Here is a 26663-nt window from a genome sequence, read left to right as displayed (position 1 = left end):
AGTTTGTTTTGCCTGTAAATGGGCAGAGAAGAGAAGGATTATTAAATTCTTTATGTGTAGGCTACCTTTGTAGTAGCATTAACGCTGTTTTGTTTTTGTATTAAATAGTGGGATAATTAAGTTTTCTTAGTGCCCGATTTAAATATGCTCTTTTTAGCACATTATAAATACAAATTTGTCTTATGGTGTATTTTCCTAGTGCCTGTAAAGATAAAAGTGTTCCTAAATTAAAAAAAAATTGTTTACTGTATAATCCTTCTCTCACTCTGTACTTTCAAAATCCATTTGTTTCCCCAAGAATCTTTTCTCCAATTTAGAACACTAATTTGTAGTAAAGTTCCTGAATGATCCAGCAGGGGGTGCTATCTAAGAAGACCGGCAGGAGGCTCTGGCGTGATACTATTTATTTTGGAAGAGCTCGAGCTACGTCTGTGATTTCTGTACATTCATTCAAAACCATGCTGCATCTAAAATGGATTTTAATGACTATGTAAAAACTTAAATGTCATTTGGAATTACAATATTGTTAATGACTTTGGCACAGTCAGCCTTGTCTCTAAATAATTTGTAAAGAAGAATGTTAAGAGTAGCTATTTTAGAACACCACCCTTCTTGGCTATTCTTTCACTCTCTTTCTCTTTTGGTTAAATGAACAACTTTGCTAATTTGGAGATTATAATTATAAAAGAGTATCCTTATATTCCATTAAGCTGTAAAGCCGCTACTAATAAAATGACTCATCAAACCCTGTGGATTGAAGGCCACAGATGATGGAACGCAACAAATTCTTTTGAATATGACTTTATTATGCTTTGGCTCTAAAAATTGGTGGTCCTACTGAATCCTGCTGTTTCCTATAATCATAATTGGTTTAGCAGAGTGCCTACATTGCTAATCTCCCTCATTTCTATGTTGATTAAGCTACTCCTAATGGATTTAGTGCATACAGAGAAATGAGAAAAGCAAAAAAAAAAAAAAAAAAAAAATGATACTGCCAGTGAATTTAAATGAACTATACATGAGACCGAGGAGGGCGGCATGCAGACCCACATTATTAAAATCTGAAATTAATTCCCAACCTTCCTGAGGAGAATAGCTATAGGTTAAATGATAATGATGGCAATAATAACACACTTATACCCTGCCTTATGGCTTACACGAAAATTATCACTTTGACTTCTCTCTAAGACCCTCTGTGGTGGATGACTATTCCCATTCTGCAGTTAAGGAGACTGAAGCTCAGAGAGGGGTGAAGATAGCCCAAATCCACACAGCGAGTCAGTAGTAGCGCTGGAGCTTAACCTCATATCCTCTGAACTTTGATTTACACTATGTCTGCTTTCTCGGTTTTATCCCAATGCCCAGTAGTATTCCTGTATTGAGATGGAAGGAGGAGTGTGAAGGGCAGACCAAAAGCCCACTGCTCGTGCAGAACCACCGGGAGCAGCTTACATTGGCAGAGAAGCTGCGGCAGTCACCCCTGGAAGCAGCTGCCTGGTACCTCGCCATCCGCTCCTTCAGGGACACCACTTCCTGGAGCTCTGACGCGCCCTCGCACCGTGCAGCACTGTCTTCTGCAAATCCACTTGCAGGCTTTTTAGGGCCAACAGTCACTGAAAACAAATGTAGCATGCTCAGGTATGTGTTTCAGGCTTTGAAAAGAAAATAGCATCACCTTATGAACAGGAAAGGCATTTTAAATATTTGCTCTCATAAAACAGACTGCAACATTTCACAGTACTGTGTTTTCAATGTCCACAGTCACCCTCTTCAAGCTTTCAAGCAAAGCTACAAAATGCCTGTACAGGAGCGTATGCTTATGCGCACATCAAACAAAAATATTGCCTCCACTCCTACTCCTGTGATTATTCTGATGAAAAATAGTTATTAAAAGCTTCATAATGTTAATAATGAACATTCCCAAGGCACCGTGTGTTGGATTTAGGTTAAATGCTGGAGGGCATGATCTCATTTACTTCTCTAACAATCTCATGAGGTAGGTGCTATTCTTTTCTGAAATTCATAGATACGAACGTAGAGAGTCACAGTGGTTAGAAAACTTTCCCATGATCACACAATTAATTAGAGGTAGATTTGATGGGTGGGCTAAATCTTTAGCAAGTCTAAAAATTGCTCTTTGCTTCTCTCTCCATCCCTTAACACTCGAGGAGATAGATCTAGCGAAAATAAGTGATTGCCATGAGAATTATAGACTGTCGGTTTATTTCTTTTATTCACAGAGACATGTGTTACATGAGAAAGAAATAATAGTACCATTAGAAAAAGCTTTGTCAGCCACCCATTTCACATGGTCTGATATTTTCCCATTTAAGCCATCTACCTGACAAAAATACAGGGTAACAGGAATTACATGCTTGGAAACAGAGCAAAAGACTGATTGCATGATCACAGAATAATAGTTGTTAGAAACAGAAAGGTCTTAGAGATCATACAGCCTCACCTAATCTAACCAGCTCCTTTTAGGCATATGGAAACATGTCTAAATGTTTCCTTATGTGAGAGGAAGACAAGGACTCTCCATGGGTCCTCAGGTATATGTGCCAGAGCTGGTCTCAAAACTAGATTTTCTTCTTTCATCTAGTATTCTTTGCTGTTACCACTTTGCTTGATGGCTTACTATTCATTCTTAAAGAACTCTAATTCCAAAATCATTGCAAGGGCTCTTTCTGGGACCAATCGGTGTATTGTATGTACCTATTTACATACAGGTACAGACATACATGTATGCATGCATTATGCGTATTCATTACTCGGTCATGCACCCCCTGCCATTCACCTTAGGACTGGTAGTTTCTGGAACTCACAGAGTAGGGCTCTTTCAGGTACTTTGTTATTTGGATTGGTTTGATTTAATCATTGTAAACCAAGACCCAAACATTCCCAGGTGACAGATAACCAAGCTGTTTCTTCCCTTTCCTGTTCTTCCTACCTCCTTCCCCAGCTCCCACAATGAACCATCTTACAGAATTGTTTGCTTTTTCTGTTTTTAGTTTCTTTTAAGGTTTATGTACACAACAGATGAGAACAACTTCTGTGATCCAGAAAAAATTAATAATCATTTGTTTTGGCTCCCTGAGTATCTGGTTTTCCATAGGGAGTTCTTACTCAAATAAACATTTTCACATATTTCAATTAAAATTATAAATATATTTTACTTAACATAAATACAAAATATACAGGAATATGAAGTTGTGATATATGCAAGTTATGATTGTACAACAGTGATTTGTTCATAACATATGTCAGTTATTTTTGAAATTCACCTGTCATTCAAAACCTCATATCCATACAGAAGTACATTTCTCCAGTTGATTGTGATAAAAAGACATTCTCACGTGCTACTGAAAGTCTTTCACATGATAAGGAAAATATATCTCTATTTTCCCCTGTGGATTATCTATCTACACAGATTAATTCAATTTATATTCAACTGTACTATTATTTTGTTGTGAATGATCACTATATAGATTTTACTGAACATGACTCCCTAAAGTTTTTCCACATTAAAATATAAATTTCAATTTCTATATTATTCATAAAAGATGTCATTCTTTTATTTATCTTAACAGAAAGTCCGCAGTTTATTTTTGCTAAAATTTACAGATGGTATTTACTTTTCAAATATTTGACTTTTATCACTTTTCATCCTACTGGGAAATGCCCAAGATTAATGGTCAGGAAATCAGTGGCCTGATTATTAAGAGATTTGGATTCCATTGCCTTGTGGACTTTCATTTTGATCACAGAAAAAACACTACATTTTAATTTCTCTCTCCTTCTCGTCAGTAACTTTGCCTACACAGGTAGTCATAGAGTAGAAAACTTACCTTGAGTTAGCAAGCTGTGTCCATATTGTTTCTTAACCTTCTAAGTCAATGTCTATCCTTTCTTCACTTGATAAGCAAGTGATGCTTCCTGCATCTAAGTGTACTCTAAGGCAGTGTGTCTATCTGCTCCTATCTTGATGCTGATGACATGTGACATAAGGTTGATAAGACAGCCCCCCCTTTTTAAGATTTATTTATTTATTTGAGAGAGAGAGAGTTGGGGGTGGGTAAAGGCAAAGGCAGAGGGAGGAGAGAGAGACTCTCGAGCAGACTTTGTGCTGAGTGCAGAACCCTACATGGGGCTCAATCTTGTGACCCTGAGATCATGACCTGAGCCCAAACCAAGAGTCAGATGCTCAACTGAGTGAGCCACCCAGGTACCTCTAGACAGCCCCTTTCTTAGGGATAGGTGAGGAAGAAGACAGGAACATTGGTCCCCTGACCTCCTACGGTGCCATTTCAGAAGGCTGGAATGCAACTGAGATTGGAGAACAGTGTAAAATAAGTTTAGGGAGACTTTAAAGAGAGAGGTGATACAGAAGAACAAGTAAAGATGCTCTTGTCATAAAATACCTATGGAAAAATAGGAGGAAATTTGCATACCTGTAAGTATGGAAATCATACTGTGAAAGAACATGCCATAAGGCTAAAGTGGTCTGTGAAAAAGGAAGGGAAAACGAACTTTTCAAATGACCATTTCTGTTAGAAAGCATTCTAAGCATTAACATCACAAAATCATTGTACTGGAAGTGACTTGTCTCTGGGGCTTAGTAGCAATTCATTGTGCAGATGAGTCAACAAAAATCTAAAGTTCAGCGAATTCTCCCAAATCTCCGGACTTAATGGCATAGCTGGACATAGAATCCATTGCACCCTAAATATCAACTGTTTTCTTTTGTTTGCTGAGGAGAAAATAATCGCTAATCCACCCAAAATAATCATTCTTTGTAGAACAGAATAAATCCTACAAAGCAGAAAGAACATAGGTGGAAGCACTTTAAAAGAAAAGAAAACACGATAAAATACAAGCTGTTATCATGAAAATGATTATATGCCAAGGATAAGAATGTCTTTTATAAGGGCGCCTGGGTGGTTCAGTCGTTAAGCATCTGCCTTCGGCCCAGGGCGTGATCCCAGAGTCCTGGGATACAGCCCCACGTCAGGCTCCTCTGCTGGGAGCCTGCTTCTTCCTCTCCCACTCCCTCTGCCTGTGTTCCTTCTCTCGCTGGCTGCCTCTCTCTTTGTCAAATAAATAAATAAAATCTTAAAAAAAAAAAAAAAGAATGTCTTTTATAAGAAGAATTCTGAGGTTCTTAGGGAAAAGATTTATATTGTTATTTTTTTGTAATATATTACATATAGATCTAACTTATGTCCACTTATTTATACTTATGTACGTATACATATACATAAATACATACATAAGTATATATTTATGTCCACTTCCTATTTTCTTAAATCATGAGAGATGTGTGACTACAGATCTGTTTTCTTGAGCTTGAAACATGTGTTTTTCTTCTGCAGTTTTTAAAAACAAGATAAATAATCAATCAACCATAAAATTTGCCCAGTTACAAAACTCATTATACCTTCCTGAATTTTACTTTTTATGGAGAGTCCATGTTTAAAGCATTTTTTAAAAAGCAAGGTAGTACAATATAAGATAGAATGCTCTTCCTTTCCAGACCAATTATTCACATGCCTATAGTCAGTCACAGAAGGGTTGCATAGTCACCCTTCTGTGTTTCTATGGAGTAAAACGATAGCTTTAAGAAGTCAGATATAGAAAACAATGAGGAATAGTCAATGTAATTAATACACTCTGGGATTTTCTTCTCATTTCACAACTTCTATTATCAGTGAAAGAATTCTTAGAAATATGCACAGATTAGTATTAACAGACATTTCAAAAGGGTTCATTATTACGAACCATTCTTCTAACCAGCTGTTCAGGAAATTTTAAATTTGGAATTCAGTGGTTTATAAAAGGATATGTTCTTACAACATTAACAAATAACAGATCTATCTTCATTTCCCATTACACAAATAATTGTCTAGAACTCTGAAGTAATTATATATATGATCCTAAGATCTTCGTAGCTTAAGGAATTTGGAAATAAAGGTCAATGGCTTGATACCATAGTGCTGGGATGAATTCATTGCTCAAAAATATGGTCCAAGTCAGAAAAATGTCTCTTCAGAAAATACCCAATGTGGCACAGTTCACAAAGCCAAGTGCTCTGTCATGAATTTATTTCTAAAGCAGGATTCCACCTCAGCACATTTTCTAAATGTAAGTATTTCTCGCTTTCAAAATATGGGAGACACATTCCTAAACTGTAGTGGTGGATGAAGTTTTATGGAAAGGATGACCATATAACAATACTATAATGGATGTAATCGAATGAAAGGTAGATTTTAAACACCAGTGCTTCAAAACTGTCTTACACAAGTACTGTTTAAATTTTTGTGAGTCACCTTATATCTTTTCTCTTTTGCCTACCCAATATGGATTATGTGGAAGTCTGTAGAATAAAGTAAGATACTTTGACCTCTGCATTTCATTGACAGACCACTTGCTAGTGTTGCAAAGCTGGTCTTAGCGGTGTCTGATTTATAGCAGGCATCTGGCTGAGGTAAAATCAGAAGAAAAGAAAGCTGTCAGAGATGAGAAGAGAACTAGGGGTAGTTGAGTTTTTAGAAGAGTTAAAATACACACTGGGGGCAGTAAATAGAATATTACATGCTGTGGAAAAGAAAATCACTAACATTAACAGCAAAGTGAAAGGAGATGACAGAGAGCAGAAAGCAAAATCCAAAGGGTAAATTGATAGCATTTCAGTGAGAGGCTGGGGGTGGGGAAGGAGTAGGAGGCAGAACAATAAGATATATTTGAAGAAAAATTGTTGAAAATAAAATTTGGACATAGATTTAAAATATTTACCACAATCCAGAAATAAAATTAAGTTTGAAACACCAATATAACAGTAAATCCTTGTAAAACATAGCAAGTTTTACAAGGAGGGAGAAAAATTCTACAATTATCTAAAATTATGAAGAGTTTCTGTGATGATGAAACAAAATTCAGACATCCTTAGATGTTCTCTTTATAACACTGAACACTAAAAGGAATTAGAAAATTGGTTCCTGGTTACGGAAATTTTAGTTCTGTGAGCTAGAGTCTGTATGAATCCAAGTTGGTACTCGTGTGAGAAGTCAACACAAACTCAAAGTCCATACGACAAAAAAGTCACCCAAAAAGAAAACAAAGGGCCTTAACATATAATACCTAAACAAGAAGGTAGAAATAAGATCAGGTGTAATAGTCATAAAAATAAACACAGGTCAAAACTCCACACTGAAAGACAAACAGATCCAACCGTATGCCACCCACAAGAAATCGACCTAAAACAAGACACAACATTTAAAAAGAAAATACTGGGTAAAAATGTAACAGGCAAATAGAAGATGAAGCAAAGTCATCATGGCTATATTCTTTTCATGCAAAATAACATTAAAGACAAAGTGTCCTAAATGAGATAGCAGGGCCATCAACAGTTGGAAGATACGAATCCCACTATGAAACCTCTACATGAGGACTAGCATAGTACAGAAACACATAAACACCAACAATAACAAGAAAAAGGAGAACTCTATGGGAATCTAATTGCTGTGGGTGACATTCACATATCTCCTTCCATCTTTGCCATCTGAAATTTCTTTTTTAAAATATTTTATTTATTTATTTGAGAGAGACAGAGATAGTGAGAGAGAGCAGGGAGGAGGGGGAGAAGCAGACGCCCCACTGAGCAGGGAGCCCCGATGTGGGGCTCAATCTCAGGACCCTGGGATCATCACCTGAGCCAAAGGCAGACACTTAACCAACTGAGCCACCCAGGCACCCCACCATATGAAATTTCAAAAGGAAATGATTCGCACTATATAATTAATAAGGTTTCTTTTAATATATTTATTCATTCTCATTAAACAACTATTGGTATCTACAGTAAGCACATGATGCATTCACTATGCTCCCCAACTTTCAGACTAGTTGGAAAGAAAGACAGGCGATTATAACACAAGAGTTAATGGGTTTGCAACAGGTGAGTTCGGAGCCTCCCGGGGAGGACATAATCCACTCAGTGTCAACCAACAGGTGTCAGGGAAAGCATCCTGAGAAACAGGACATCTGCACTGAAACATGAAGGAGTTGGCCACATGAGTATACAGAAAAGCAACAGGATGAGACAGCAGCATTACCAACAAGTCATGTTGGGGAAACTGGGTAATGATTTTGTGGAAAACACCCAACAGTTCCTCAGCTCACAGCATGTTACAGAGTATTAGATGGAGTAAAGAGCTAAATGCTTTTTAAAATGATGAAAAATCTTCAGAGAAGTAGAAAATGATTTCAGTTGAACTTTCTAAGCATAAAAAAAGTGTAAAGTAAAAAACCTTTTAAACAAAAATAATTATAAGACAAAAGGAAAACTAGAGGGGCAATTATAATAAATAGGCTAAAAGTATTATTTTTTTAGTAAAGAACACTGACACGTCAGAAATAAAACTGCAAACATTATTGAACAATAGATAAAGGACTCGAAAGAATGATTCACAAGTAAAAAAATAATAAACATATATGAGTGTTTCTATGTGTCAGACATTAATCCATTGAGTGCTCTCAACCACCCTATGAAGTAGAGACTATTTTTATCTCCGTTTTACAGATAAGGAAACAGAGACACAGAAAGGTTACAAAACTTGCTCAGGGACAGGTGGCTGGTGAGTGTCAGAGCTGGAAGGGGAAGCCATGCAGTCCGGCTCCAGGTTCTGTGACTTTCCAATTCTGTGCTACTTCTCAAGGAATATGCATGTCCAAAAACCAAACCCAAACCCAAATCATCACCTTCCCAGTAAAGAGAGAAAGGAGACTTCAAACTTCAAAAGAGAAGTCTTTTTCTGTGGTGAACTGACTCTTATTGCCTCTACAATAAAAACATATAAAAAATAGTCCTAGATGGCTAACCCAGTGTATAATTATGACTCGAAAGAAATTCTAAGGATTAATAGTAACTTAAACTCTTGAGCAAATAAATGAGAATTTAATGACTTTTTTTTCTTTGAACTTTGCTGAAGTCAATCCAAGAGATCTTTATGTAGTCCAAACTAAGAGCCAGACACAAAGCCAGCCTACCACACAAGCCCACAGAGCTGACGCAAACACCGATAGCTGCTTCAAGCCAGCAAACACACTTCCGGTGACACATCAGTAGCCTTGCTATTGTATTTTGGATGCATTATAAAGAAGTCAACTGCTTAGCACTTGGAAAACTGATTTAGAACTAAATTGGGAGAGTATTGAACTAAATTCCATCAAATCTAAATATATGGTCTATAGCCCATAGATCACGGATCGTGATCAGGATATCATACTGATGGACATAGCATTGCCTCACAGCCATTAGCATGAATAAGATTTCTATAATTCTTAATATTTGCATATCCCTAGCTAGTAATAAAATTCATCTCTCATAAAATTCAGAATGCTGCTGCCAGGTCAAATTCGTAATCCATTTTTTAAAAGATTTTTAATTATTTTAGAGAGAGAGAGAGCAGGGGGGAGAGCAGAGGGAGAGGGAGAGAGAGAATCGCAGGCAGGCTCCATGTCGAGTGCAGAGCCCAACGAGGGGCTCGATCTCACGACCTTAAAATCATGACCTGAGCTGAAATCAAAAGACAGACATTTAACCAACTGTGCCACCCACGCACCCCTAAATTTGTAATCGATTTGAGTTTTATATATTTTACTCCACTTGAATACTATAAAACCAAGAAATAGATGGAGAATAAAATGAAAGAGTAAGTATATAGCACAGCCTTGCATTAATTTATAGTTCTTAAAACAAAACATGGGGAGATGGGGCAAAGAGTAAAACAAGCGGAAGTATATGCCATGACAGCCCAAGAACTGTACTGTGGCATCCACCCAGCATGTAAGTAGAGTGAGACCGATTCCATTTTTTAAACTAACCTCCCTACGGTCCTATTCCCTCCAAATGCACTGTGTTGTTGTGTGTACACTTGTCACCTTCCCCCAAATTCATTCATTCATCTGATTTCATCTGTTCACCATCCTTTATACATTAACAAAAACAGATAATCTCTCAGGGTAATAAAAAGAATTAGTTCTTGCCTCCTTACTTACCCTTCCCTAACCAGTACTCTTCCAGTTCACCAGATACTGGAAGAGATCCTATATTTCCAGTTGCCTATTAGAGGAAGAAGACAAGATTCAGCAATGTTGGAAACAAAATACTGGTCCTCCAAAGATGTTCACATCCTTATCCTCGAATCTGTGAATGTATTACTCCACAAGGCAAAAGGGACTTTGCAGGTGTGATTAAGTTAAGGGTTGAGATGGGGAGATTATCCTGGATTATCCAGGTGGGTGCCATGTAGTAGTCTCAAGAGTGCTTGTAAGTGAAAGAGAGAGGCAGGAGAGTCACAGTTGGAAAGAAAAGGTGATGACAGAAGCAGAGATAGGGGTGAGAGAGAGGGGGTGGGGGGACAGTACAGATTCTACCTTATTGGCTTTGAAAATGGAGGAAAGGTCCCATGAATTAATGAATGTAGGCAGCTTCCAGAGGCTGGAAAAGGCAAGAAAACAAGATTTCCCTCCCGGAGCTTCTGGAAGGAACTTGGCCCACCCAATACCTTGATTTCGGTCCAGTGAAACCCATTTTGGATTCTGGACCTCTAGAACAATAGAAGAAATTTGTGCCATCATAAATGACTACTTTTGTGGTAATTTGCTAGAGCAGCAATGGAAAACTAACTTGAGCATTCACCATTCACACACATGCACCTGTCCAAGTCAGAAATCACCACACGGTAGATCCTTTCTAAATCATATTAGTTCCAGCTCCCCCAAGTCACACCGATTTATATATACAAATCACCTTGCAATAGAAACACCCTTGAAGTTATTCTTCATGCCCCCCCAAAAGAAATATCCATCTTCTTACAGAAAAGACTAGGTTTAAATGTTAATTTAAATTTTAATCTCTCTGAGTGAGAGAACTGCCATTTCTAATTGTAATGACGTATTGTCATATAAACTCATCCTGTATTCTGCAGCTCCTACCGTCTCACAGGAAGTACTTCTTGTACTAAAGCAGTTATGAATGAATAGGATTTAGTCAGAAATTAGATAATTATTAGTACATTAGTATTGCCCTTTTGGGCATATTCGGAAATTTAATCATATTGCTATTAAATATTTTTAAATCAATTGTTTAGTTAAAGAATTGCCTAGTTACAAAAATCAATAATTGAATAAAATAAATTTCTTTGAAATGGTCAAATAAATTAAAACTACTAAATGGCTATCGATGGTGCATATTTTTACAACATAAGTCTCTTATTAGACATTTCCCTAGCATAATCAAATTTATATTGCATTATAACAATGATAACTGTTAATGAACACTGATTATGTGTTAAGCATTTTACATGTATTCTGATTCATCTACACTTTACATCTAATTTTTACAGCAACCATATCTGATAGGTGGTATTATTTCCATTTAGGTGATGAAGAAAGTAACATCCAAAAAATAAAATCATATAGTAAATGGCTGAGCCTAGAATCGAGTTTAGGTATTTCTGAACTACCTATTCACCTTTACACAGTCTCTTATGTAAATATTTTTAATTAAAAGATATAATGTTTTATTAGAAAGTACATTTTGAATTGAGGCTATATGAATCCTCCTTTCTGCTTCCTAAACATCTGTCCACAAATCCTTTCCAAATGTTTATTTTAGTGCATGTAGGGATAAGTCAAAAGGAGACCAATAAAGTTGAATATCTATGACTCTGATTGGCTCTTTTTCATCCTGATAAGCCTGAGTTTAGAATTAGAAGTTGAAGCAAATCCTCAATTATCTTTCCTTGGTCACTACAGAGATCAAACTTGAGACAGGGTTAGGTATCGATCTGAGCAAGCAGGGAAAGGGATGAACTTTAAGGGAAGAGAGATGTAAAGCAAGGACCACTGCCCTAATTTTCTACTGATCTATTCTGCTCCAGGGCATGAGAGTTGGTGTCATGCTTCCATCACAGTGTCCTCTTGTTTAAATCTGTATCTCAGGTATACAATTAAGGTATTTGATAATTTCTCTTCTTAAGGCTTCAGTCATGCATTCAGTAAGCATTCCTGCCCATCCACTGTGGGTCAAGCACAGTGCTCGAGGCTGGGCACAAATTATATAAAGTCCTGCTCTACTTGAAGAGAGAAGAAAAGAAAAAGACCAGAGAGATCCTCAAGAAATACAGTATTCTAAGCAGTGTTGATCTGGCCTTATCTCAAAAAACAGAAATACAACAGGTTGCATCATTTCAACATGCTGACTTCTGAATAAAACAAGCTCCCAGATGGCTGGTCCTGCAAAGGAAGTTGGCTTGTCTGAAGGCACACCAAATGTAGCCCTCCTTAGAAGGGGAAGCTTGAGGAAATTGGTGGCACACGTTCCGTATCCCCACCCCCCAAAACGCACTTATTTATATCGAGGTGAAATAAACGAAGATGGATCAAGCCCAGTCCTATGTGATGGGGTTAAAAAGCCCCTTACAGGTAGCCTGCCATGAGGCTCAAGTTCCCTTCAGATTTCCCCCACTTCTGCCACCTTCGGCCAAAATGTAAGCCCCCCAGCCCAGGGCAGAGCTAAGTTAATTTTATAAACCTGTTCTACTCCAGGCTCTGTCTTGGGTTCTTACCAGCAGGAGGCAAACCCACAAGCAGATTAACCATCCACTCTGGACCCAGAAAGCCCAACATTTAACCTATTTCTGACACTCATTTTTGACTTTAGGCAAATTGCCTAACTTTTCTAAGCCTCTTTCTTCTTCCCTACGTTGTGAGAATGATAACAGAACCTACAGATTGCCTGTGAGGACGGAAGGAAATCTTATAAAAGTAGAGTTTACAGAATGTCTTGCACATAGTAAATAATAAATGCTCGCTAGCTTCCAGTCACTCTAGGTGTTATTACATCTCCTAAGCGTAATCGTCCAGATAATCCGAGCTGATACAAGTCTGGGAATAATAAAAGTTATGAAACCTCCTAAGGCTCGAAGCTATAAGTAGAAAGAATAGGACTTGACTCTGATCCACCTACACCTAAAGCCTTTTGTATGGATATTCCATTCCTCGTTAGAAATCAGGTATCCACCATGTTTCCTGCAACAAGGAGAACATGATAAATCACGAAGGAATGGGTAACTATGCGCTGAGACTGAGGCAAAGAAGTTGGCATAGTCCTACTCATATGGCCACAGAGATGAAGAAAATATATGAAGGAGGAGAAATTACCAACTCAATGTGTATGATAGTCAAAGTGTGCCTTGGCACTAGCTGATGAATCAGCAGTTTTTCACCAGCAAGCAACAAGGTAGAACTCTGAAAATGTAAAGCTCATGAAAATCACCCTCGTATATTACGATAGGGACAGATCGATTCTGTTCCCCCCCCCCCAAAATATTCCTCATGGTTTCCCCTTTTCTGCATTATTTAGGTAAAATCATGAAACCGTCACTCAGTTATGTAACACTTTTCATTTCTCTATATGCAGCATCTGAGCAGTGGGCATGGCACAGCGAACCCTGGTCTGGGCCAACCAGGTGGTAAGGACGGGGGGTGGGGGGGTAGGGGCACTCGCTACGTCTTGTCTCTGCTGCCGGTGGCTGCCTACCGCAGGCAAGAAGAAGGGTCCTAGATTTCCTCATCTGTGATCCATTCCACTGCTGCTCTGCTAAATACCTATGCATTGCTAAGTACTTCTGCTAAATACCTCTACTAAGAACCTTTATTTAGGTGTTAACTAACCTCTAAATAGAGTTGTTGCTATATTCATTTAGTTTGAATATAGTTTTCTTTCTCTTTGAGTATCCTTCTATTTGAATTCCATCCTTTTCTTCTTAGAGTCTCTATTCCAGAAAATCCCCTGAGTTCATGTCATTCTGCATTATCCCATGTCTCCCTGAGTTGCTGCCTTTTTGATATAACTTCTTTTCCTCACTCATTATTCCCTACTGTACTCCTTTTTTACTCCTACGGCTTCACTACTGCTTTTCCTTTCCCCAGACTCCCTGTGATTGCCGTTTCCAAATCTCCTTCATGCACGGCTCAGCTACTAGTGGACAGGTCCTTTGTGAGAAGAATGTCATCCTCTTTCTGGTTTTTTTTTTTTTTTTTTTTTTTTTTTTGTAGGCTGGAACTTGAGAAATGCCAAACAAATGTAATCACTTCTCAACCGCAGACAGAGTCATCAAGCTCAGTCTGTGATTAGCAGCGAACGGGAGGGCCTCTGAAAGGCAGTGCAGGAACAAATGAGTCAAAACGGCCACCAGCACCTCTAAAACCGTCAGGACCTCCAGATTACACAAAAATGACTTCATCTGGGGTCGAAGCAAATTGTTGGTAGATGGAGATGACTCAGGCACACTAGCTTCGAGTCTGTCTTTCCTGAAAATGGTCTACTTTTTTCTCTCATAGGCTTTGTAAAATTCCATACAAAGCCAGTTCATGGGCCCTGAACTGTTTTGTTTAGTTCCAAGTATGCTGTTGGCAGTCAACAGGGCAAAAATGAGCAACAGTAATGTCACGGAGATGACGACGCTTTCATAACCTGCAGCTTCGAGAAACACCTCCTTGGCATACCCACCTTTAAGTTGTTTGTGGATAGGCAGAAGCAGGGAAGTTAATGACTTCCTGACTACGACTTTAAATCATTTCTGTGCTAGTTGCATTCTGGAATGGCCAGAGGTTTCTGGATCTGTTTTTATGAATTTCCCAATGTTTTACTCTCTTTCCAACTTTCACCTCTCCTAAGGTTAGCATGAGGCAAAGGATATTAAAAGAAAGCCCAAATCATCAAATTCTGACTCTCACCAACTTAGGCAGCTTTTCTTCTACCAATCACCCTTTTCCTCTGAATAATAAAATATATTTAATTTAAGCCTTTGTCTTAAAGAAATTCAGTCTCTGAATTTACACAAACTCTTTCCAAAGACTTTAAGTCTTTGTTTAAAGTGCTTTCTCTGCCCAAGTCTACAAACAACAGATCCTTTAATATGTTGTTTTTTTCTTTGGAACTTAATGGCTGATTGGCTTGATCAAAGAAGGGAAACCACACCGATTCTACATACTTTCTTTACTGAACACTTTTTTGGAAAATCTAAGCAATCGAGGGAAAAGAGAAAATGATGAAATAATGTAACATATTGCTCGGTAAATATCTGCCTCTTCTGGAAGTAAGTTCACTCTTTTAGAGCAGTGATGTACTGAGAAAAATTCCACTTAAGAAAATGAACGCTTTCAAAATGTTGTGGTCTTTAATCATTTAATCTTGGGTAGGAAGACAAGAGTGCTAATGTTCAGCAGAAATGTTAAGAATCCAGGTAGGATATTGTTTTTCTTACCAAAGCTATAGGTTCTTCTAATGTGCCCTAAAATGAAAGGTAATTGGCATCTTGGTCACACGTTTGTACTGTCCCAAATACTTTCTGGTTACTGTACCCATAAATGTAGGGACACTAGAAAATGCTCTATACATTTCGAACAGTCTTTTAAATATAGAACAGGGATGTTTATAAGTTAAAGTATAATAGTTTTAATGTATCAAAACTTTGACTCAGTCAGGTGCTGGGTTATTCTCTCTGTCACCAGTAAGGTGCCCTCTGTGCCCTTTGCATATAAATGCAGACTGTAACTTCAAAAGAAAAAGATGATGTCAGTTTCCTAATGAAATGCCGGTACTAGGATCGGTCCAAAGAGTGGATGTAATTGAATAGTCTGCCCTGCTTAAGATACACGTGAAGTACATAGTTAGTCAGTCTCATCATCCCTTAATTTATTTAAACTTATTTATCTTTACAAATCTGGCATCGACATTTGTTTTTTTTCTCTCAGATTCAAAACCCAATCCTATAAGTGCATCATCAGTTTATGCTGTTTATTTCACTCCTGTTTTTAAAGGGTGAAGTGTAAAAATCACCCTTTAAATGTTATTCAGATTAAAACTTGCTCTTTCCATGCACATTAAGACAGTGACATCTGTGAACAACAAAGAATTTAATTAAAACTTGCAAACAAAAGTCTTCCTAGACCAATGATATTTAAACTCAAGTGTAAAAGAAGGTGAAAGGAGTGAAGTTGGGGGGAGTGAAATGTAAAAAGGCAATTTAAAAATTCAGATATTGGGCTTCATTGTAAAATTCCATATGAAGCTTTAAAATAGAATCACTTCCCCAGACTATTCCTTTTAGGCACCAAAAGCCTTGGGCAGATGGACAAGTCATTTCAACTTAGTGTGACCTGCCACAGTATTAGGACAACTCACCTGAAAGGGAAGAACTCAGACTATAAAGTTAAGTGTCTCTTTGTCTTTAAATATTATTTTTAAAATTTTAGACACAGCATGACAGCTGCAGGTTATCAACCACTAACCTGGAGCTGAGCATCAGTTTCCATCTCTTAAGTCTAACGGTTGTCTGCATAACCATATCTACCCTGATTTCACCCAAAGAATCTCTTAGCTTCATCAGTTTACAAAATGGCAACAGATACAGTGTGAATATGGAAGGAGGGCCATCACACAGAAATGCTCCTCATGTGCCCTTATTTGGGAATAGGAGGAATATAAAGCATTTCTAAGAAGGATATGTTCGTGCTTTCCCAAAAATGAGTGGCAGAGCCTTTCCTAACATTTTTGCAGAAGCGGTTATTCAATTTTTATTATTATCTGAAACTAAAATTCTAGATGGACAGCTGAGATCAAGACAGCCAACTTCATAGGTATTTAACATTTGACATCATGGCTGATACACCGTGGATGACCATTAAGCATTTTTCAAATGAATTTGTCTAGAAATAATAGTGCAAGATTCAATGCCCATCTTTTGATGGTTCCTGTTGACAGATTTTGTTACTTTCCCTCTCCTACCTCTTTTTAAAGGGTAGAAAACAAGTTCCAAATTCTGCAACAGAAGTTATTTAAGCAGCCCAGAGATGTGAAAGTTGGGATTAAAGCTTCCAGGAGGGAGCAAAAATAAACTTCTTGCCTGTGAACCTGTGAGTCTGCCACAATGAAATCCAGCTCATCACCAAAAATGCTCCGCAGGATACCACATGAGCAAGTGAAAATTAGAACTGCACAAAAATGTTTGCTTGAAAAGTGAAACCAGTCAACCTTGGGCTTTCTGCCAAATTAAATTTCTGCCAGAAATTCTCCTGTTATTACATATCTGGAGAAAGCAATTAGAAAAATATTGTAGCTAAAAAATTCCAGATACATTCATGTCTCCATCACACTTTGGCACAGAAGAAAACAGTACCCTCCCCAGCCCAGTGGGCCAAGCACAGGAGTACAGGCAGAACATGCAAACACTGATACACACACATTTTTCCTTGGAGGACCATCTAATCACAAGCAGTATCCTGTTTGTTTTGTGAGATCTAGGAGGAGGACCTCAGTAGGCTTTCAGGGTATCCCAGTGCACTTCTGAGTCGGAAGCTTGCCAAGGAAAGCAGATGTGCCAGAAAGCCGTAGGTCTCACTCACCAGCAGTGCAGGGCCTGAGGAAAATGTCATAAACCTCACCAAGCCTGACACTTGCCATTACAGAGAGTATCTCAGAAGGAGGAATTAAAAATGCTCATGCTTTGCAGCACTCTTTGCATTGTTCTTTATAAAATCTCAAACCTGAGTACGGAGTTGGTGAGTAGCTTAGACTGGGTACAAACAACACTCATCTATCATGACCAGTCTCCTGAAAAATTCCTGACACCTGACCATGTATAGTCTCCTGGGCCTCCCTAGTCTTCTGTTTTTGTCTTACCACACTCACTCCATCAGCTTTCGGTTTCATCTATATTACGCCCAGTGCCTATCTCTGGTGACTACTTAAGTCCTAACTGTACACTGCCAAACCTTTTAAAATTCAACATATCCTTTTTTTTTTTTTTAAGTATTACCCACAAACTTGTTTCCATTCTCAAATTTTCCAGGTGTATATTAGAATAGACAACACCTGGGATTGTCAGGAATAATGGTGAATGTGATAAGGAGTCAATATATATATTATATTATGTATTACATATAGAGAGAGGCAGCCTTGGGATGGAAACAAAAATCATACATTAGGGGAAAATGTTGAATTGGTTTTTGGTGAGGTGAATTTAGCTCAAGAATGGGGACAAGTGAAACAAGGGGGGGGTCAATGGAAGCTGTACCATTGCAGCTGACAATGGGGTCCTGCTGAGGGAACATTAGGTCTAACATGGTTCCTTTAAGCACTTAGACCCATCCCTGAAGCCTGGAGCCAGGCGCCCTTAACTCCAGGCCTCCAACTCTCCTGAATTGTTCTTGGCCTTAGTTTGAAATGCATGCCCGAGTCTATCACAGGCTCCAGTCCTATCTTGTTTCTAGTCCTCTTTACTTCTGACTTTGCCACTTATTTTCCTGTTTATTTTAGCTCCATCCCTCAAATATGATGCATTGCACCTTTCACTGGCTCATGATCTTTTGCTTTCTTTTATTTTTTTAAAGATTGATTTATTTATTTGAGAGAGAGAATGAGTGCATGAGTGAGAGGGCCAGAAGGAGAGAGAATCTCAATCAGATGTCTTGCTGAGTGGGGTCCTGAGATCATGACCTGAGCTGAAATCAAGAGTTGGATGCTTAACTGACTGAGCCACCCAGGTGTCCCGATTTTTTGCTTTCTTTTCAAGTTTTTGGATTCTTCTTTGCCTTTGCTGCTCAGATTCCCTTGATAAACAGTCTGGTCCCTACAGCCCCATCTTTCAGTGCCTCCCTCCCTCTGAGTATTCTCTTTACATCTTCACTCAGACACTGCAAGTGGACCCAAAATACAGAGCAGTGAGGCAAATAAAAGCAGAGAAGCAGATGGGCAGACTGGGTTGAGGAGGGGACGATTACGCTGGGGGCCACGATCAGTTTCAGTAGAAAATAAAGAAAACTGTGGTCTATATGTCGAGAGTCCAAGAACTAAGTCAAAGCAATGACGAGGTTCAATAAGTGGCTGGGAGCAGCTCCATCAGAAAAGAGACAGAGTCATTAGGATTGAGGGTAGTCAAAGAGTTCGATTTCTTGAAGTAATGTGATGTTGACATCAAGAATAATAGGAAGGTTATTAGGTTATTAGTGTCAAGTGCTGGAATTATTATAATAGAAAGAGGGCACTTAATAGCTTTCTACAACTCCAGAGAGGACAGAAATTTAATTTGAGCTGAAAAGTGCGTCTCTGCAAGGTAAGGATGCCTTTAACAACAGAACACCCTATTAAATCAGGTAGCTGATTTTCTTGCTTAAACAGTTTTTAGTGTGGTGTTTTTTTTTTGTTTTTTTTTTTTTGTTTTGTTTTTTTTTGAATGTTCAGCGTCTAGGAAAACTTAGTACTTTATTTTCTTATCTTGCTCTCTGAGAAAGAGATAATGGTTATTATGTTGTACTAGCCTCATACGTTAAACAACAATAATAATGACAGTAATAGCAGAAGCTTATACGACATTTGCTATGTACCAGGCACTATTGTTTAAGTCATTTTACAAATATGAATTTTTTTAATCCTCAAAACAACTCTATGAGGTAGATATTAATAGTATCTCCATTTTCAGATGAGGAAATAGACACAGAGATGTTAAATAATTTGCCTGAAGTCATCCAGTTGGTAAGTGTAAGAGCCAGAATTCAAACCCAGGCAGTCTGGTTCCAAAGTCTGTTTAACTAACTAGAGTTCAGCTGATAGTATTTTCTGATTTCCCAATGAAGTGTTATCTGGGGTTCATTTGGAACCTCTTCTGGCCCTAGGAGATGGTGTTTGTTTGGTTGTGATAAACTGAGGACACTGTATACATCTTAAGGATAATTTCAGTTTTAGAGTTAAGGAATATATTCCTTAGATAGGAGGTCTTTAATAGACATGAGATAAAAAAGAAGGAAGAGGAAAGATAAGGAGAGAGAACATGTTATATTATCTGAGAAATCTTTCTGATTTCAAGAACTATTCAGATTGATTAAAATGTAAAGATGGTATCAATAATGAAATTTTATACATCAGCTCCTGCAACTTTTAAAATAAACCTATCCATGGGGAAATAATCCCATAGAAAATGTTTATGTTTACTATTATTCCTGTTGTTATAAAAATGTAGTTTGGCACTTTCTCAATACAAATGTTTACAAAGTTTTGTGTCAGGCTCTCCACACAATGTTATGCAAAGAATAAAAAGAAATGTCATTGTGGATGATATTGTGGTTATTGGCCTTTGTCTGAAGATTAGTCTTCTTTATTTGAACATCCAAATGCACTTTGAGAATGTAAAAGAAAGGGAAAACAATACGAAGGCATAAGTAACACCATACTTTACAGAAAAGAATATACACATACATATATATGTGTATGTAAATATATCTGAGCATAATGGAACGTAATGGAAAGAAACGGTAATAACAGAATATAACGACACAGTCAAGAAGCTGGGACCAGTTGGGTTGAAGTGGTGAGATAAATGAAAAGAGGTGAACATTGAAGTCTGAGGTAATTTACTGCTTCTATTTAAAGGGTGGAGTATTAGAAACTATAAATAGTAGTTTTGAGTTGATAACTGCAATCGCTGGACTAGATCTTTTCAGGAAAAAAAAAAGATAGTGACTTAAGTACAAACACATGCCTTCCTTTCAAATTTCACTTCCCCGATATTTTACAGAGTAAAAGTCAGGGCTGTTGTCCAGTTCTGGATGACAGATGGGTGATGAAGCCTAAAATTATTCCCATTTCAGAATGAGTCAGGGACTGCACTAATACAGACATGCACTAATACTAAAAATATATGGTTTTGAGTCTTCTGGGACTCAGAGGGCAAGCATAGTTTCTTCTGAAGAAGTAAAGGCCGTAATGAGGTTCTGCTCGCACTCTGAGCATCCTGGGATGGTTCAGAGGACAGAAGGAACTCAGCGAGCTGCTGCTTGCCGTCAGGTGTTCTTCCTTTGACATCCCTAGCTCTAGCGCCTGTGTTCCAGCTGAAAACTGTTGCTGGGCTTCACCCTTGTAGCAAAACAGCGGACTTCCACACTATATAGCACTCAGAAAAATGGCTTGGGATCCAACAGAAAGTAGACGCAGTGAATTTTAAATAGAGCTTGTAGCTGGAATTGACAACCTCTAATAATGTGAACAAACTCTGTTCTTGTCTCTTTTCCAGAAATATTCCCACTTAGCAATAAAACCCTTGTGTGGAGAGTCAAAAATTCTAACTTACACAACAGGTACATTAAAAGGTGATCCTTAGCTTTACAAAAAGATTTTTTGTTGTTTCCCTGGAGCGCTTATTTACTATGTTACCTATGAACCTCAAATTATTTGACAAAAAGGCTTACTGGCTAGATATGGTAAGGCTAAATTATTATGACAGTATTGACGACAAACAAACAAACAAAATTATCATCAACAACAGAGAAATATAGTTAAAAAATCCACTCACTTTATAATGTAAATTCTACCTACATTTTATTTCAATGCAATTAAGTTCCTATGAGTTAAAAAATTAAATTAAATGATATTCAAACATTAGTTTATATTCATTCCACATTTACTGAACTTTAAATGAAGAACACTGAGAACATGTTTGGAAACCATTTATAATGGTGGGCTTTGCTTGTAAAGTTAATGGTGATACGATTTTTTTTTTTAGCTCTTCAATGTTAGTAACTACCAAGTTAATGCATTTAGAAATACACATGCTGATATATTCAGATTCTTTAGGAAGATGTTACTGGATCTTTTACAAACAGAGAAATTTCCCAAAATAAATTCTTTTAGTATCATATTTATTTTAAATCATGTGTATGCCTGGAGCAATTTAGCAATTACTTACTTTCTAACAGTCAGATATATCTAAAGTGTTCGGTTCACCAGGCAGCAGGATATGTCCTGCAAACAATTAGAAAAATGTAGAAGACAAATCTACCTGAAGGTCTGCCAGAAAGAGCAGTGAAAAATCATGTGCCAATGAGAAGGCAGTGGGGGAAAGAGCTCGTCTAACACAGAATGATGAGCGAACTTAAATGCTTAGTAAAATTAAAAAAATAAAGCAATCATATTTTTAATTTTAACTGAATATGTGGATCAGGTCTCCTTTCTCACAATTTTTCGTAATTTTTAATAGGAAATACAAAACAAAAAGCATCAAAAACCTGCAGGAGAAAAGGACTTTATTAAGGTGTACTTCGAAAGGTATTGCAAGTCATGGGAGTGGAATGGGACTGGGTTGATGTTATGGCATAAAGCTTTGTAGAATGACATATAGCACTGAAATAGAAGTCAAGAGACTTGGCTTCTAGTTCTCTGTGCTTAATAAGAGTTAATGTTCCTTTGCCCCGGTTTTCTTATCTAGAACTTGAAAGTGTTACACCAAATAGTCACTGAGGTTCTTTGTGCTATCTGTGTAATAAATGCCTCTTATCCTTGGCAATATTTTAAGAAGTCCAGCCATTCTACCAGGAATTTGGATTACCTACTGTACAGCTCACTGGCAGATTATTTTCATGCCATCATTTAGGCTCTCAAAAAGTCATTAAAGAGAGCCATATCATCATCTGTTATATCTAAACTGATACAAATAATTCACTGGATTTGCTGATTTTCAACATTTTTAAGAAGATAAAATCTTTGCTCCTTTTGTTGCCCAATTGTTATTGTCCTTTGTGCTTTTACTCGTTATACTGTACAGATGAAAAATACTCAGGTTAAGTTTGTGAGAGATGGATTCTAATGATTAGGAAAGTAAATAGTGTGAAAGTTTTCCTCTGGAGTTCATAGGCAGCAGTTCAAAAGAGAAGAGATTTTGCAGACAAATGTGACATAATAAAAAAAAAAAAAACCTAAACTTGGCCTTTGTCCCTGGCTCCTACAACTCTTAGAATCTCTTGATTGGTAGTGTCTTTGGTATGCTAATGAGATGACTCCTGGTCTCTTGTGGAGGTTAAGGGGGAGTAGAAATGGCTTCAGGATGGGAGCTCATTGCCAGAAAAAACAACCTAGTGATTAAAGAGTTAGAACATTCAACCCCACTTCCCACCTTGGAGAGGGAGAAAAGGGCTAGAGATTGAATCCAATAACCAGTAGCCAATGATTTAGTCAATCATCCTACGTAATGAAATCTTGATGAAAACCCTAAACAACAGGGTTTGGTGAGCTTCCAGGTTGGTGAACACATTGATGGGTATGGAGCCCAGAGAGAGTGTGGGGCTCTGCGCCACTCTCCTCCACCCCCCTTTGCCCTATGCATCTCTTTTATTTGGCTATTCCTGAGTTAGTGGCTGAAATGGGGGCAGTCTGTGGCGTCTGCTCTAACTCTGGGAATTAGTATGAAAATTGAATTAAGTTGTATACCCAGTTGGTGTCAGAGAATTGGAGAATTGTTTGGTGGCACAAAACACCACACATGTGTTGTCAGGAAAAAGACAACAACAACAATGCAACATATCACACAGTCATATAAAGACTATGCATCTATGTGGAATAAATCAGTGTTCTAAAAAAGTTACTTCTGAATTAGAAAAAGCTGAAGTTACCCGCCATTCTGCAAGGGATGAGTCTGTAATTTGAATGATCAAGTGTCTGTTTCAGAAGCAAAACAAATGAACAAAAAACAAATTAAAATTTAATTAAATTTCAAAGCGTAACTTGAATGCTTCAAAATAGGAGGTGGGAAGCAAATAAAAAGGACAATGTAATGTCAATTAAGTTCTGTCCCCCACAGATTGTTCAATCAAAAATGTTGGAATTACACTGCCAAGCACTTATTAAGTGTCTGCCCTGCTCTGTAAATTACTGAATCTAGACATGACTCCCAGCTACGAGTCAGGTCTTAAAAACTGGTCTCTCAGTGCCCAGAGTTGTGTGTCTGTGTGAGGCAAAGAGAGAGAGGAAACAGAGAGGAGAGGAAATAGTTCCCAGGACCAAGATTACCAGGAGAATTCAACTCCAAATCGCCTCATCATAAGTAATATTTTACCAAACAAGTAAAAAGAACACTGATGTACATAAGTTGTTCAATTGTGCTAAATATGAGAGACAGAACAGGGGAGCTGGCTGACTAGAGACAGCTATCAGTGGTAGACAACTGGAAGTGATCTATGAACTCTGCAGGCTTTTTACACAAAAATAACACAAAAAAACCCAGAGGAAAGGCAACCAACCCTCTCTTCCTCTGTAATCACAGAAGACTTGAGGCCTGGGCTGACATTTTTGCATGAACATCTTTTGAAGTAAAGCCCTCTGTGATCATTAAAGAATGTCTACTTTTATTTTTCAGGTGGTTGAAGGAAGCCATATCTTAAAGATGCCCAACATCAGATGAAAGCAGAAACATTTACTCTGGACTACATTCTTCCCAAACAGCTGGCACTTTGCCATATTTGCAGACATCCAAAATGCTGACTTTAAAAAATGGGACTAGTTGTTCATTTACATGTTAATAGTAAGAAGGTAAAATATTCAAAGATTAGGCAGAGAAGTAGAGAAATATTTAAGCATAGAATTCAAGACTCCCTCATTTCTGATCCAATATTTTGCCACTCAATGGTAATATCTTTAAAACTCAGAACAGGTGCTCTTTCATATTAAAATTCATGGCTCTGATGTAACTGAGGTAAATATTTTACTCGTCCTTTGGCACTCTGCACATGAAATTTTAAAATAATTTAAACAACCTACAGCTCGTCAGTGACCAAATGGAGCTCTGGTAAAAATAAATATCTTTCAGTTCAGCACCAGCTGGCTATATTTAAACCCTGTATTATGTAATCTTAAAGTGTCCTTGCTTTTAGTTGGTGTCTTTAGGTTTTCTGTTATAATGCCTGTCCCAAATCACTTCAGTCTCTAACATCTAAACACTTAAGGCACGACAGGACCAAATTAAAGTGTTCACAGGCAATCGAAGACAGAAAAAATCCATTTGAAACAGTATATAAGCCATGATACCTTTAAAGTAAAATCTCAGTCTTCTCTCTTTAAGTTTGTAGTTACTATAATTAGGGCTGGCAGATCCAGCTGGCAGTGCTTTTCTTAATTCTGCAAAACATCTAAGAACCTGATTCTTTAATCCTTACTCCAGTAATACTCCCAAAGGAGATGAGACTGTGGCTGGGGCAAGAAGTACAAAATCAAACTAAGGCTGGAAAAAGAATAATTTTCAATATATTCGTCTGAGCAAGCTGCAACAGTTGAAGATAATTTAAACTCTTCCTTTCCCTCACCAAATTCCAAGTAACACAATTTACATTTTTTAGTATATTCATTGTATATTTTATTAATTTATGGTCATAGAAGATACACTAATTTTTTTAGTTTTCTCTTTTAGCTATAAGCTAAAGTATAATTTTCACTCATGACTTTTTAGCTTAAAGTTTGGTTCATTATTCTTCAACACTAACTATGAAACATGCTAACTATTTGGCAGAGATTAATATACGAAGTCTTACATTCAATAATATAAAGTCATACCAAATATTGTCATAAAAACAAAATCTGACTGGATATTTTCTTTTATAACAATTACAATTTGACCTATGGTCTTCATTGATCTCAAGCAATCAGTGAGAACATATTACAACCCAGGAAGCGGATATGTATCAATGACTATATCACACATACCTTTTGTAATAGTTAGACCTAACTCCGAGTTAGTGAAAATGTCATGTATCTTTACAGTTCTTCGCCGACGAACTTCCTCCCTTGTTTCATGTACAGCAGATTTCCCAGTCCCCTGAAAGCAGTCGTTGAGTGGAGGCCGGCTCCACGGAAGCGTCTATCAAGCAAGTAGACGGGACGGCTGAATTTATTTTAGCCCTGCGTCTAAAGGATGCAACTTGGCACCTATTTTTAGGAACTGAGCTCTGTATAGGTGGGGCCTGAGTCAACTACTCTTTTCAGAAGTGTGTCTCTGAGGGCACTCTGCCTCATAGTGTCCTCAGTAATGTATGCATGGCTTTAACACATGTGCAGTCAATCAAACCCCCTTCTGCAGCCACGACCATCAAGCCAACTCTCCACTTCGAAACGAAGCCTAAACAACAACAAGCACCGATAAGGAAAAGGAGGGATTAAAGGCTTTGAATTACTCTCATCTGCTTGAATAACTTCAATCTTTAAAGAGTCAAGAATATGAAGATAAACCACGTAGAAAAAGTTCTAATGTATCCCAGTGGAATTTGGATCCTCAGGAAGAGGAAGCATTATTTTTATTTAGAACTCGTTCTTAGGTATGGAAAATGTTTGTTTGCTTTTTGAGGCTTCACATGCAAGGAAAACACTACTGTAGTTTTGTATAAGTAAAGAAAGTGCTCTTTGGTTAAAAAGAGTGAGGAAAGAAGAGATAAGAAGGTGTTCTAGCTTAAAATTATTTGGCATGAGGAAGAGCAGTCAGGGGAAGGAGTCTCCTCACATGCTTCTGAGATAATAATATTAAATGTCCTTTGCTGCCTTCCTACTTACTCAGCATGACCTGACCTAGAAGAAAGTAGAACTCACTAAGAATTGCTGTTTAGCTCCACAATGCCAAGACCTAATACATCCCAAGTAAATATAAAACAACCAACTTCCCCTATCTTTCCTCTCTTGTATTATTTCCTTGTGCAGTGTTAAGTGTATATACTAATGGCCTCACAGCAAATACAAATAAAGAGGAAATTGTCCTTTGACTTAAGGAAAGCACTTGACATGTATATACTCT

At 37.7% G+C, this 26663-nt stretch overlaps 1 protein-coding gene across 2 annotated transcripts in view; it reads right to left on the bottom strand.

The window, feature by feature from the left end:
* The window catches only part of XIRP2 (xin actin binding repeat containing 2), a 68245-nt gene extending 42486 nt beyond the window's left edge, over positions 1 to 25759 (bottom strand). For both annotated transcript variants that reach the window (XM_044381518.3, XM_044381519.3), the window contains exons 1-2: positions 25586 to 25759; positions 1453 to 1613 (exon numbers count right to left, since the gene is read on the bottom strand). In XM_044381518.3, the coding sequence (XP_044237453.3) occupies positions 1453 to 1509 (57 nt within the window). In that variant the 5' untranslated portion in view covers positions 1510 to 1613; positions 25586 to 25759. The remainder of the gene's footprint in view (positions 1 to 1452; positions 1614 to 25585) is intronic.
* Positions 25760 to 26663: the final 904 nt, after the last annotated feature.

Source organism: Ursus arctos, unplaced genomic scaffold (assembly GCF_023065955.2).
Source record: "Ursus arctos isolate Adak ecotype North America unplaced genomic scaffold, UrsArc2.0 scaffold_1, whole genome shotgun sequence".
Taxonomy (NCBI): domain Eukaryota; kingdom Metazoa; phylum Chordata; class Mammalia; order Carnivora; family Ursidae; genus Ursus; species Ursus arctos.
The sequence above is the reverse complement of the archived record's forward strand: the minus strand, read 5'-3'. Positions and strand labels throughout refer to the sequence as shown.